Here is a 12,317-nt window from a genome sequence, read left to right on the forward strand (position 1 = left end):
ACATAATCTGAAATCGTTTGTGGTCTCGTTGTTTGCGGTTTCCTATCAACGCAGGACAGATTATTTGTGGCTTTTTGTGTAAAATCTCACGGTGAATTTTATCTAAAAAAGTGTTTCTTTGATGTGAGTAGTTTTCCTTGCACTTGGTCTTTCTTTTCTCGAAGTAAATAAATGATTACGATACGGTCTGTTTATTGACGTGACTAAATCTGTGTATTTTCCATCCTATAATTAAAGACAGTCCATTCAACCACATGTGTTTTTGCTGCCCTCTGGAGCATCAACTCGTTTTTGTCTCTCCACAGATGTACTCCTCTTGAATGTGAGGGAGATGGGATCATCTGTAGACATACATTTAATGTGATTTGATCTCTCTTTGGACAAAGTGACAGAGTTGAAATAAGGGGGCAAAAGCAAGCAGTATATTAAAATAAGCATCTAGAAATAAAGTGAAATGAGTGATGTCAGTATAAGACAGCCTCTGGGGAATGACAATGTTTACGAAAACAGACTGTAGGACTGCTGTTATAAAGTCTGATGATCATTGTGAATGTTTTTTTATTTTCATTTTTACTTTTACAAACGTATTGATATTTGATGTAACATGTATATGCTCTCCTCCTGCTGTTCTTCCGATGCTGGTTAACCATTTACTGAATTTCCTTAACAAGGTGATGTCAGCATCAAAAAGAAAAGTGACTCCAGTTCTGGCAAGGTCGCTCCAATGTCCACATGATGTATCTGACAGAACCAGAGACAGCTTTGTGGTGCTGGTCCATATTTAAAGTGCCGTATAAGACAAAAAGACCTTTTGTGCTTTTGAAAGAAGGATTTAATTTCACAGATGATTTATAACAGAAACGTTATGCATGCTTCAACTTAAAAGAGAAAATTAAATGATTTTGAAATTCTGTGCAGTTTTCGTAAAGCTGACTTTCTGCAGACTAAATTGCCAACAAACAATAGTTAGCAATAGAACAAAAACAGTTAAATGGGATGTTGAAAATCACTCCTACAAGACATCATAAATACGCAAAATTACTTTTAAAAGAAGGTGGAACAACCAAGTGTTAGTTTAAATTCATATTAAGAATATTTTGTAATTAGCTGGAACTGAGTTGAACAATCTCTAGTCTAATATAGCCTTATAGTCGTACCAAAGCCCCACACACTGAATGCAGGGTAGAGTGGTTCAGAAAACGTAGTCTGAACCCTGTGCAGGAGCTGCATGCCATCAGAGACACTATAAAATGCAAGAATTCCTGCTGCATGATCCAGGTAGACGCCGATATGAGATGACACTGGAGCTGCAATATTTCTGCTCTGATTATTGTGCACGATGGACATTTTGGAGTCAGAGCAATACAAACTCCAGGACTTGTCATTCCAGCCCAGGCTGCATTCATTCCCATTTCCTTTTCGCCGGATCCCCTTGTAGGTGACAGCCACGTCTATCTCCGTTCCCCTCCAGTCAACCTCCCAGTAACAACGCGAACCAGTCATACCCTCCCTGCACAAAACCTGGAAGACAATTGGGGAGATCAAATATTAAAATAGATGGAAAGTTTCACACTTAAAAAATGAAGGTCTGATTATGGCAGGAATACCACAAAAAGATATGTAAAAAAATAATACACAAGACAGACAAGAAAAACAAAGCTATAAAGTAAAACAAAACCTGATAATTAAAATAATTTCTATTAAAGAAATATATTAAAATACCATGGTCCTTTATTGGGGTTTCATGTGTCCTCATTTTAATGTTTTTTGTTTAATATAAAGAACGGATCAAACTCTCCTCTCTTTGCAATTACAACATAACATGATGTCAGGCAGTAAATCATCACCTGCTGCCAGTGCTCGAATCGTTCGGGGTGGTCAGGGTAGTTCTTTGGATCGTTCCTCATTGTTACTGTTCGGTTTCCCTCCGAAAGGTGGAGGTTGGGATGGACACTGTTGACTTCCAGAAGCAACTGGCGGGCATCTAAAATAATGTAGGACAACAAAAGTATTATTCCTATTAGCTTACTTTTAATCTCTTTTAATTTTTTGTGGGTTTTTTTCAGGTAACAGCTTTTAATTTCCTTCATTGATTGTGTTCTGTATGTATGTTGTCTATGGGAAGCATTTTGTGCCTCTGGCTTGAAATGTGCTAAATAAAAATACTTTTATCATTATTATTATTATGTAGCTGTCTCGATTTCAAATGAAATGTCTGCACATGTTTTGGTTTTCTGTCTCTAAGCATAGAAAAGGATGAGTTTGTTTTGTTGCACTTTAACTTGAACACTGAAGTAAAGTCTTGTGATTAAGTGTCATCATCAGCTGGAGCAAAGGCAAGGACACCTGTGTTTGTTCAGCTAAACTGCACTGTCGGTTTGCTTTCTTAATTTTCACCAAACCTGTTCTACAGGCAGCCGTACTTGCGCAATTCTCTTTCAGTCAATACACCACATAATGTGGTCTTCTCTTCTCGTTCCTTCTGTTTAATACAACAACTGCATACATACTATATCCAGAACAATGAGAATACACCAAGCTGGAGTTGGACAAGGCTGAAGAAGTATTAGCAGGTTTAATTTTAATAGAGACACATTGCCAAAGTATCCAAACAAAAAGATTGAAATGAAATACAACTTACATTGTAGGAAATCTTCCCTTGTCCTCGGTTCGTCTCTTGTCCTTGGTACTTCTATTGTTCTTGGTTCCTCTCTTGTTCTCAGTTCTTCTCTTGGCTTCTGCTCGTCCTTTTGAATTGATTCCCTCCTTGTCTTTGTCTCATCTTCTTGTATGATATAGACATCCTTCACTATAAACAAACACATACATATCACAGCATAAGCATCATGCAAGCAACATGCAAGCAGCAGCAGGCTAAAGTCCAACCCTTCCTTTGGAGAGACATCAAGGCTTCTGTAGATTAAGAAAGTTAAATGTGTCACACCTGCTCCTGAGATTTTGCTCATTTCTGTCTTGCTGACTTCCTCCACTTGTAGCTTCATTGCAGCGATGGCTCTCTTGGTAGCATCAAAGGAATAATTGGGGGCGACATTGATGTTGTTGAGGTCTTCATATCCAGAGGGGCCTGATAGAGACTGCCAGCTCTGAAAGAATACAAGAGAATGGACATTGTATTGAGGAAATAGCCTTTAGACATTGTGGAGTACCACGATTTTCATTGCCGAGGTCCTATATAGGAACCAACCACACCTGCAGAAAGTGTATGTGGTCATCAGTGTGTGAGAGCTTCTCCAGATCATTGTGTCTCTTTCTCAGCAGTGTGATCTCTTCCTCCAGACGGTCCAGCAGTATCTCTCCCCGAGTCACAGTGGTCCTTTCATGGGAGCGGATCATCTCCTTGACTTCGTTATACTTTCTCTCTATGGAAAGCAGAAGCTCTGTGAAGATTCGCTCGTTTTCCTCCAGAACCGTCTGAGCAGAGTGCTGATGTGAAACATGAGAAAGAGATAGTTTGTTAAAATAGTGATGGAGAGCAATTTTTTTCGAACCAGTTAAACTCATTTTCACAAGTTTTGACCCACTTTGACTGATTCAACAGATTGTCGAAGATCCTGCCACTTCTTAATTCTCTGGTCAATCCTCTGTTGAGACTTATGCAGGGTTGTACCAAGTTGTTTCTGTAAAAAAATAAATAAATAGAGAAAATAACAAAAAATTAAAAAATAAAAAATAAATAAAAAATTGTCATTACACATTTAAGAGCAACGAAATGCGGTTTTGCATCTCAGTAGAAGTGCAAGAATCTATGTATGTACAGAAGTATTTACAGAATTTACAGAGTACATAAATGCAATTGTTGCTATAAATATAAAGAGGTCAATGTAAAGAGGGCAACAGTGGTAAGAAAACTTCCTTTAAGAGGCAGGAACACTGAGCTGAACCAGACTTGTTGATATACATCCATCTGTCATAACCAGATGTGCAGAGAAAAGCGATAGAAAGAGAAACAGGTTGTTTTCAGCACTTACTTGTTTCTCAGTCCTCTCGGTTCCAGCTGGTACAATGTCGTGGTGCTTGTGTTCGTCCATCATGCACAAAACACACACCGATGTCTCATCAGTGCGACAAAAAGCCTCCAGCAGCTTGTCATGTTGGGCACAGACTTTCTCCCTCATCTGACCTGTAGCTTTGACCAGCTTGTGTTTCATCAGGGCAGGGTACTCGTAGTGAGACTGCAGATGTGTCTCGCAGTAAGATGCCAGGCACACGTAGCAGGATTTTTCTGCTTTCTGCTTCCTGGTGGTGCAGAAGTCACACAAAACATCTCCGCTTTTGGCCTGAGTTCTGGGCTGGTTTCTGCTGGTGGAGCGGCGAGATTTCTCCCCATTGTTGGATCTGTCCAGATCCAGAGTGCCATGGTGAGACATTTTTAACTGGAATCAGAAAAAAAAGACGATATGTTAACAAAAAATAGAGTCCTCCAGTGACTAAGCTCAGCACCAGTGAGTCGAGTTCTAAAGTGTTCAAAAGCTAAAGAAAAATCTTGAGCGCAGAACAAGTTATCCACAGAGAAAGAGAGTTGATGTTAACAGCTCCAGTGAAACTGTGTGACTGACGCTTTGTGGGAGAGAATGTTAGCTATGTGGTCAACTCTCACTGTAAAACCAGTATTACTGGTCGGAAGTTTAATTGACAGAGAATGGGTGTTACAACAAATATGCTGCCTGAAACAAAGAAGGCTGAGTAGGTAGGTAGGTAGGTAGGTAGGTAGGTACATGGAAATAGATAGATAGATAGATAGATAGATAGATAGATAGATAGATAGATAGATAGATAGATAGATAGATAGATAGATAGATAGATAGATAGATAGATAGATAGATAGATAGATAGATAGATAGATAGATTAATTTATATAAATAAAGTTATTTTAACTTAAAACACAATACTTTTTTTTTTTAACTTCTGCATGCTGTTAGGTGACCCTGATACACCTACCAGGTGTCCTCATTTGAGGAGGTGTCCTCCTCAAGTGAGTCAGTTTGTCAGGTTGGTATTAATCCTGCTGACTGTGTTACCGTCCAGCTCCGCTTTTCACAGGCTCTTGCCAAAATGAACATCTGTTTGTCTGTCTGTCTGTCTGTCTGTCTGTCTGTCTGTCTGTCTGTCTGTCTGTCTGTCCGTCTGTCTGTCTGTCTGTTTTCATGGGCATGTACCACTCCGAGGCAGCAGGGGGCGCTAGGTGTATCAGGACTCCATTGAAACGACAATAGTAGCTTTCGCTAAAGTGCGTCGGTAGTCCATCGTTGGCGCCAGATGAGCTGTGGCGCCAGCAGCTACACGCAGAGACCGAGAGAGAGAGAGGAAGACAGAGAGAGCGAGGAAGACACAGTACCGAGGCTCACAACAGCTTGTAAAGCCCTTTCACAACCGAGACTTTGAAGCATTTAAACGGTTTCTCTTTTTTCTGCAATCAAAGATCAAGAACTCAGAGGTGGGTGTGTTTGATTATATACATTTATGATCATCGGTCAAATGTAACTTCTCTAATAAGTAGAAGTAGTAGTGAAAGGGGAGATTTGAGTCTGATTAACTGGATATAATCTGGCTTCATATTTGCGTACGGTACCTTTCTGCTCCGGTTCTGATGGCACGAACTTTGTAATGGAAAACTACCACGGGCCTGGACTGGGACTGCTTAAAGCTTTGTGCTCAAAATCAGACAAGCATACAACGAAACCGCCACACAAGGAGCTTTTTATTTATGTGTGTGCGCTTTGGATCACATCCAGACTTTTTTTATTTTGGAGGCATAAACGTAAAGTAGTGACCCGTCCAGCACCGTCCTGTTTTAGAACCCAGGTCCAACATGGTGGATTTGATGTTAAAACTGCATCACGGGCTGACACGACAACCGGAGGAGTCTTCTGGCTGGTTGTAGCCGTGTTAGCCTTCTGGATTAGCTCCGTCGTTAGCTTGGCACCAAGGCTATGTAGCCAGCACGCTAAGTTTAGTCTGTGCTAACATCAGCAAGGCCGCCATTGGAGGAGTCGTGCGGGTTTGTTGTCTGCGGGAAGAGAGAGGAGGTCTGCAGGTCTGTAGCTGGACTTCATCGTACCCCTCTTTAGCAGCACGTGTGTTGTGCAGGTAGTAAAACACTGGGCTTTTGTTTTGTTTTGGGGTTTTTTTCCAAAAGCAAATGGGTCTGTCATTGGATTTAGAGTGTTTTTAGGTGGGTGCATATGCATGTTAAAGTCGTCATTTCCCGGGCTTTTCATCGCCCTCTCAGGTTAGCCATCTTTGTTTCAGCTAGGTCGGAATCGCTTAGCGTGCTAACAAACACTTCATTAGCTTTACATCGACTTGTTTTGTTATAACACGGTGATTTTAAGATGATCTACGTGCTGCCTTAAGCATGCATGACCAAGTTGCGTATATTTGTGTTTTAAAAACCTCACTTCTGAGAGTTTGTTCGTGACATGTTTTAAAGACAGAAGGGCGGATGCTAACGTGGCTAACGTTAGCTAGCGGCAGCCATCTTAGGCGAGCATGTCATCTTGGCTAGCTGGAAGCTGCTGGTGTGGCACAACAAGATGGCCTGTTAATACTCTCACAGGGAGAATTTCCGCGTCTGTAGCAGTGTCAAGGACTTAACCGAGTTGCTTATTTTCCTTAAGTCACTTAACGTGGGTATTTAACAGTACCTTTATGACGTTATTGCAATAACTTGCGCGTTGCTAATAAGCTAAGTTAGCGGGCTAAATCGTGAACATATTAGCCGCTAACACAATGCTGTTTCTCGGTAACCAGTTCCCCCCTACACCGTAGCCAGCTAACTAGCGGCTATGGAGGCTATTTGTAGCTGTAATTGAAGGCTAGCAACCAAACTGGTTGTGTTTTTAATAACAAACTCTCACCGTGAAGACGCTTTAATATTTCTAATTTGTTTTTAATATCAGCAAAAAGCGAACTGCGCAGCTGCATCGAGCAGGCCCTGCAGACTGTGTGACCTGCGGATTAAATCACAATACACAGCTTGTTCAACTTCATATCATTTATTCTGCTAGCCACTTGGGTTAAGCTCTCCTTGGGTGCTAACTTAGCAAGCAAATTGATAATTTAGCACGCTAAGTACCAGGTATGGTGATGGAGAGAGAGAGATGGGGCATGCAATGTGGAAAATACATTTTAGTCACAAAAGTCGTGAACTTGGTGTGTGTACTGTAAAAGCGCATGCACGGCTTAAATGCAACCAAAAGCATTTTAGAGACGATGCTGCAGACTGATTTTATAATTTGATGTATGACAGTTGCGACATTAACCTGCAACAAAATAATTCACCACTTGGTATTTATTTTGGGCTCCTTCTCTCGGGGGTCATGGCTTACAAAGTTTTGTTGAATATCTGCACACTTAAACTTTCTGTTATTGTCATTCGAACTTTACTGTGCAGATAACATTTTCTTTGCTTTGGCTTGCTGTAGTGCAGAATTAAAAAAAAAGTAGCATGAAGTATTTACATAAGGATAGGTAGTTGATATTTTTTGGTCACTGTCAGGACTTTTAATTTGTGCCTCTGTTTCTTTGAATGAAGCGAGTAATCACATTTACTTTTGGGTGTTTAATATTTACTGTAGGATGTTGAAATATTTCTGTTGCCATATTGTTATTGCTTACCCCTTTGATATTGATTGTTGTGGATCTTCCCGATAAAAACATCTATACATGTGTGAACAACAACAACAAAAATCAGCTTGGGATTGAAGAAGAAATAGCAATTGTATTGTCTTTTCTGCACCATGGATATTGATGTCATACATGGTTTATTCTATTCCTCTGTAGTGTGATTTTGGGGACAGTTGTCCCACGTTGAAGGTATTGTGCAGCACATGAAGCATCAAATCAACCACCCAGACATGTGAAGTAAACTGTAAGTGAAAGCTATTGAACACACCAAACCAATTCAAAGTTTCTGTGCTTATATTTTGCAGGTTTTTCTTACAATCAACTGCACCAGCGCTGCCCTGAAAAAAACCCCTTTATACCCCAGATTCTTATTTGAGTTATCGTCCGGCTCAAAAACGGAGGTCGTGGGGCTGGAGTGTGTTCTCATGGCCGAGTCAGAGACTGAATGTGACACACCCGGCCTTGACACGCTTGGGTCGGAGTGTGTCATAGCCCACAGCCATGTCGACCTTCATTACGGAGCAGAAACCGAGATCATGACTGAAGAAAAGCGTGGATTAGAGCTGGAGATCCATGGCTCAGACTTAAAGATCCAGGGGCTGGGAGAAGGGCTCGGAGCTGTAGCCTGTGTGGATGCAATTGTAGCTGAAACAGACCACGATTACATAAAGGTGGAACATGGTGAGATGCACTGTTTCACAGGAGCAGAGATCAAGACGTCAGGGAGTGAGGCTCTGCTCGGCGAGGTGCTGCTCAAGACAGAAAGCGAACATGTGGTAAAAGTAGAGTCTGATCATGGCGGGGAGTTGACAGTGGAGTCAGAAAATGGTGTGATCATACACGAAGCTCATGGTCTGCAGTGCAACGAGTGTGGGGAGATTTTTGGCAGCATAGCTGATCTTCACCAGCATTTCGAGATCCACAAGGACCTGAACCCTTACATCTGTGTCCACTGTGGGGAGAGCTTTGCTGTGGAGGCCAGCCTTAAGCAGCACATGAAGATTCACATGAAAGAAAAGCCCTATGTTCCCCCTGGAGTGGATTTAATGGGCAAAGATGTTATCGATGCCTTCAGCCTCAAGTCTCATCAGATGATTCATTTACCAGACAAGCCCCACAGATGCTCAGAGTGTGGTAAAAGCTTTGCAGCTGCCATCACCCTGAGAGAACACATGAAGATGCATTCAGAGGATAAACCTTACAAGTGCACCCAATGTAGGAAGAGCTTTGTCCGGAGGAGGCACCTGAAAAAACACCAGGAGGTCCATGCGCGAGAGAAGCCATATACCTGCGGCCAGTGTGGCAAAGGCTTCGCTACAACTTCCAACCTGAAGCAGCACCAGAAGACCCACGCTGCAGTTGTGCTCGGTGACAAACCCCATCGGTGTGCACAATGTGGAAAGTGTTTTGCTGCAGCTGCCACTCTGAGAGAGCACCAGAGGATCCACTCGGGTGAGAAGCCATACAAATGCAACATGTGCAGGAAGAGCTTTGTCCGCAAGCGCCATCTGAAGAAGCACCAGCAAGTCCATGCCGGAGGGAAGCCCTACACCTGCAGACATTGTAACAAAGGCTTCAATCATTCATCTTCTCTCTCTCGTCACCACAAGACCCACCTGCAGAATCCAGTGTTTTCGCCTCCTCAGCCTGGGAAAACCATGTCCTACGGAACTCCCCCCAAGCAGCGGGTTCACCAGCAGGGAGACAAGCCCTACATGTGCCACCACTGCGACAAGGGCTTCAATCATTCCTCTTCCCTGTCCCGGCACCAAAGAGTCCACTCCGAGGGAAAGAGTTATACTTGCGCTCACTGTGGCAAAAGATTCAATCACTCCTCCTCCCTGGCTCGGCATCAGAGAGTCCACTTAGAGGGCAAACAACAGCAGCAGCTGCCGCCGCCGCCGCCACCACCACCGCAGCAGTACACCACCATTCCCACAGGGAAGGGATTCCCCAATAATGCCTTCCCAAAACAGCGCAGCCTATCTGTTGAAAAACCATACAGGTGCTCCCAGTGTGGAAAAGGCTTTAACCATTCATCTTCACTCTCCAGACATCACAGGATCCATGTGGATCAGTGAGCCCCTTCTCCCACTCTGACATGCAAGTTCAAACATCCATGCTCCCGCACCCTGTTTCAGTTCTAACAATGGTCCCATCGTTAATATTGGAACACCACAGGAAACATCACTTCAACTTCCATTGACAAAAATGGTCAGGACAGCGAATTACTACGTTAAAGTGGAGCAGCTGAGACTAAATGGACAGCAACACCTGAGTCTTCAAAAGGAAAGGACTGTGTGATCTTTAATCCAGAGCTGAACCCGGGACTTTGTCGATTTAAAGAGGGTGATATTAAATTTTGAAGGAGCCTCTGTTTCCTGTTTGTGATTGTGCTTCACTTGCTCCAGGATCTCTTTTGAACACTTTTAATGAAAAAAAAAAAGTCATTTGAAGATTGATATGATAAAATTGTTACCTGGGGAAAATTTGCTTCACCCTCTGAGTCGTTTTGATAAAAGAATTCAGTTTATGTACCTTCAGGTGGGCACCTGCGCTTTTCAGCTGCAACTTTATTCAACGCTACCAACACGATTGGTGAATTATTGTCCGTTTAAATGTGTTCTTTTTCACTCATATAACCCATTTGAAGCAAACATCAGAAATCCAATGTAAATACTTAATGATTTTTCTTTTATATATGTATAGGTGACTAGTGTGCTGTTCCAAAAGATTACATTTTGATAGATCCACTTTGTCTCCACCTTCTTTTTTTTCTTTTATGACTTTAATTTGTTTTAAGTGTTGGAGATGAACAGGTTGCAGATGTTCTCACGCAGCTTGTTCTTGAATTTGGGCTCCATCGGACATGAGCCATCTTGTATATTTATACGGTTGTTTTCTTCTGTCTAAGATGGGTAAGCACTGCTGCAAAAACTGTACAGAGAGCAATACTGGCTGACACCCTAATTCTATTGACATGCAGTTAGCCATAAGGAAATGCATAATAGAAAATAAAAACCTACTGGGTAGCATATAACAACATGACCTGTGTCCTAATTTTTTTTAAATGTGCATTTTCCTTTGGTACCTGCACACCAAATATACATATACAATGCAAAATCACACTTAAAATGCTTCAGAGACTAATTCAATGGCCTGTGTATTGAAGAAAGGTAACGCTCAGTCATGTTGATCTGCGACTTCTCACAATTTGATCTGAAAAAACAAAGTTGTGTATACTAAAAGACGACGAGAGGTAATCTCACTTTTACAAGACTTTAAGATTTTTTTTTCTGAAATCTAATTGAGCTCTATTTACTGTTCTGTGTAAAATATCTTTTACAAACTGATGTATTTTTTTAGATATGGCTTGGGTTATATGAAAGGGAATGAGAGATATACAGTTTTTATGGGAGTGAACATGGTGAGCAATATTTTCTTTTCTTTTAATTTGGATAACAGTTGTGCTTCAGACTGTAGCATAGTTTTCTTCCTTGTGTTAGATAGGTGCCTTATTGCATGCTATGTAGAAATGTATGCCGAGCTGTTGAGAAAGAAAGTTAGGGATTTTTCAGGCGTCTTTTGTTCTTATTCATACTAACTTACCCTACATTTTAATTTGATGTCTCTGATACCTGTTGCTTTTTTTTTTTGTTGCTTTTGTGTATATTACCATGTGTTTACACTGTTACGACCATATTGTCTTTATTTCCTTTCCCCTTCATGTTTGTCAATGGCCTCTTTGTAGAAAGAAATTGTAAATCATCCATATAGGCTTCTCTTAAGGGCAAATCCTGTAACACCTCTTCCCAATTTCTGAGTGGCACATATATGGATAAATAAAGGTTGTTGACTCTCCTGTGGTGTTGTAATCAATTGAGTTTGAATATATATAAAAAAGGAAAGGTCATATGTCCAATTCTTCCCTTTTGTAAGTTTTTGTTTATGTCTGAAGTAGAGGGCATGTATTTATATCAATGCTCTTAAGTACCAATGCTTATTTTTTTAAGACTGAGCAACTCGGTGAAACATGTCATAGTTGCACTTCTTTAATGTGTCCACATGGTGTCACTCTTTCCTAGTCTTGCAAACTGCGTGATAGTAAAATATATTTGGGATGAAAAACGTGGGAAAGGAAGTCGTGCCCTTTTTTTTTTTTTTAAATTATTTTCCATAGATTGTAGACGCGTCCTTATTTTAAGATTGTAATGGCAAAGTCTTTGAATGATACTTATTTTTAATAAAACAAGCTGGAGCTGTCAGTCCAGCTGAGTTTAATAAGGTCTTTGTGGGGTAACGCTCGTGGGACCTGTGTTAAAAACACTGACAAACTACCTGACCTCCAGCTGTCAGATATGCTGGTTTTCTTCCCGTCACAGCTGTGGGTCTCTACAGGATGAATGGATTATCTGCCGTCAGGGTCCAGAGTGTCTGGTTTGTCTCAGATATTTACACTACACTAGATATAACACTAAAGTGCTTTTTTTTTTAACTCCTTCAAATCTAAATGATCTCATACCAACAGACACCAAAAACAAGACTTAACTAAGTCTGAAAGATGTATTAAAATGAAATCTGGTAGTTGGCTATATTATATCCATAAATAAAACCATACATGCAAAGTCAACAATTAAAATAAACTGCATGTTGAGATCATTTGGATTGTT

At 41.1% G+C, this 12,317-nt stretch overlaps 2 protein-coding genes across 5 annotated transcripts; one reads left to right on the top strand and one right to left on the bottom strand.

Annotated features, from left to right (window-relative positions):
• Positions 1-936: 936 nt before the first annotated feature.
• Positions 937-7,946, bottom strand: ftr14l (finTRIM family, member 14-like). Its single transcript, XM_079362036.1, has 8 exons — positions 7,303-7,946; positions 3,990-4,394; positions 3,543-3,638; positions 3,211-3,444; positions 2,945-3,104; positions 2,642-2,809; positions 1,848-1,984; positions 937-1,521 (listed from the first exon to the last, which is right to left on the bottom strand). Exons 2-8 carry the CDS (start codon positions 4,386-4,388, stop codon positions 1,135-1,137), a joined length of 1,581 nt encoding a protein of 526 aa, XP_079218162.1. The 5' UTR covers positions 4,389-4,394; positions 7,303-7,946; the 3' UTR covers positions 937-1,134.
• Positions 5,236-11,508, top strand: LOC306835477 (uncharacterized protein). Of its 4 annotated transcripts, none has more exons than XM_079362032.1 (2): positions 5,236-5,455; positions 7,953-11,508. In XM_079362032.1, the coding sequence occupies exon 2, from the start codon at positions 8,073-8,075 to the stop codon at positions 9,726-9,728; it is 1,656 nt and encodes a 551-aa protein (XP_079218158.1). In that variant the 5' UTR covers positions 5,236-5,455; positions 7,953-8,072; the 3' UTR covers positions 9,729-11,508. The 4 variants fall into 4 exon arrangements, with proteins under 4 accessions (XP_079218158.1, XP_079218159.1, XP_079218161.1 ...); XM_079362033.1 differs by lacking the exon at positions 5,236-5,455 and adding an exon at positions 5,682-6,108; XM_079362035.1 differs by lacking the exon at positions 5,236-5,455 and adding an exon at positions 5,682-6,055.
• Positions 11,509-12,317: the final 809 nt, after the last annotated feature.

The sequence above is a fragment of the Symphodus melops genome, assembly GCF_947650265.1.
Source record: "Symphodus melops genome assembly, chromosome: 15".
In the NCBI taxonomy this organism is placed as follows: Eukaryota; Metazoa; Chordata; class Actinopteri; order Labriformes; family Labridae; genus Symphodus; species Symphodus melops.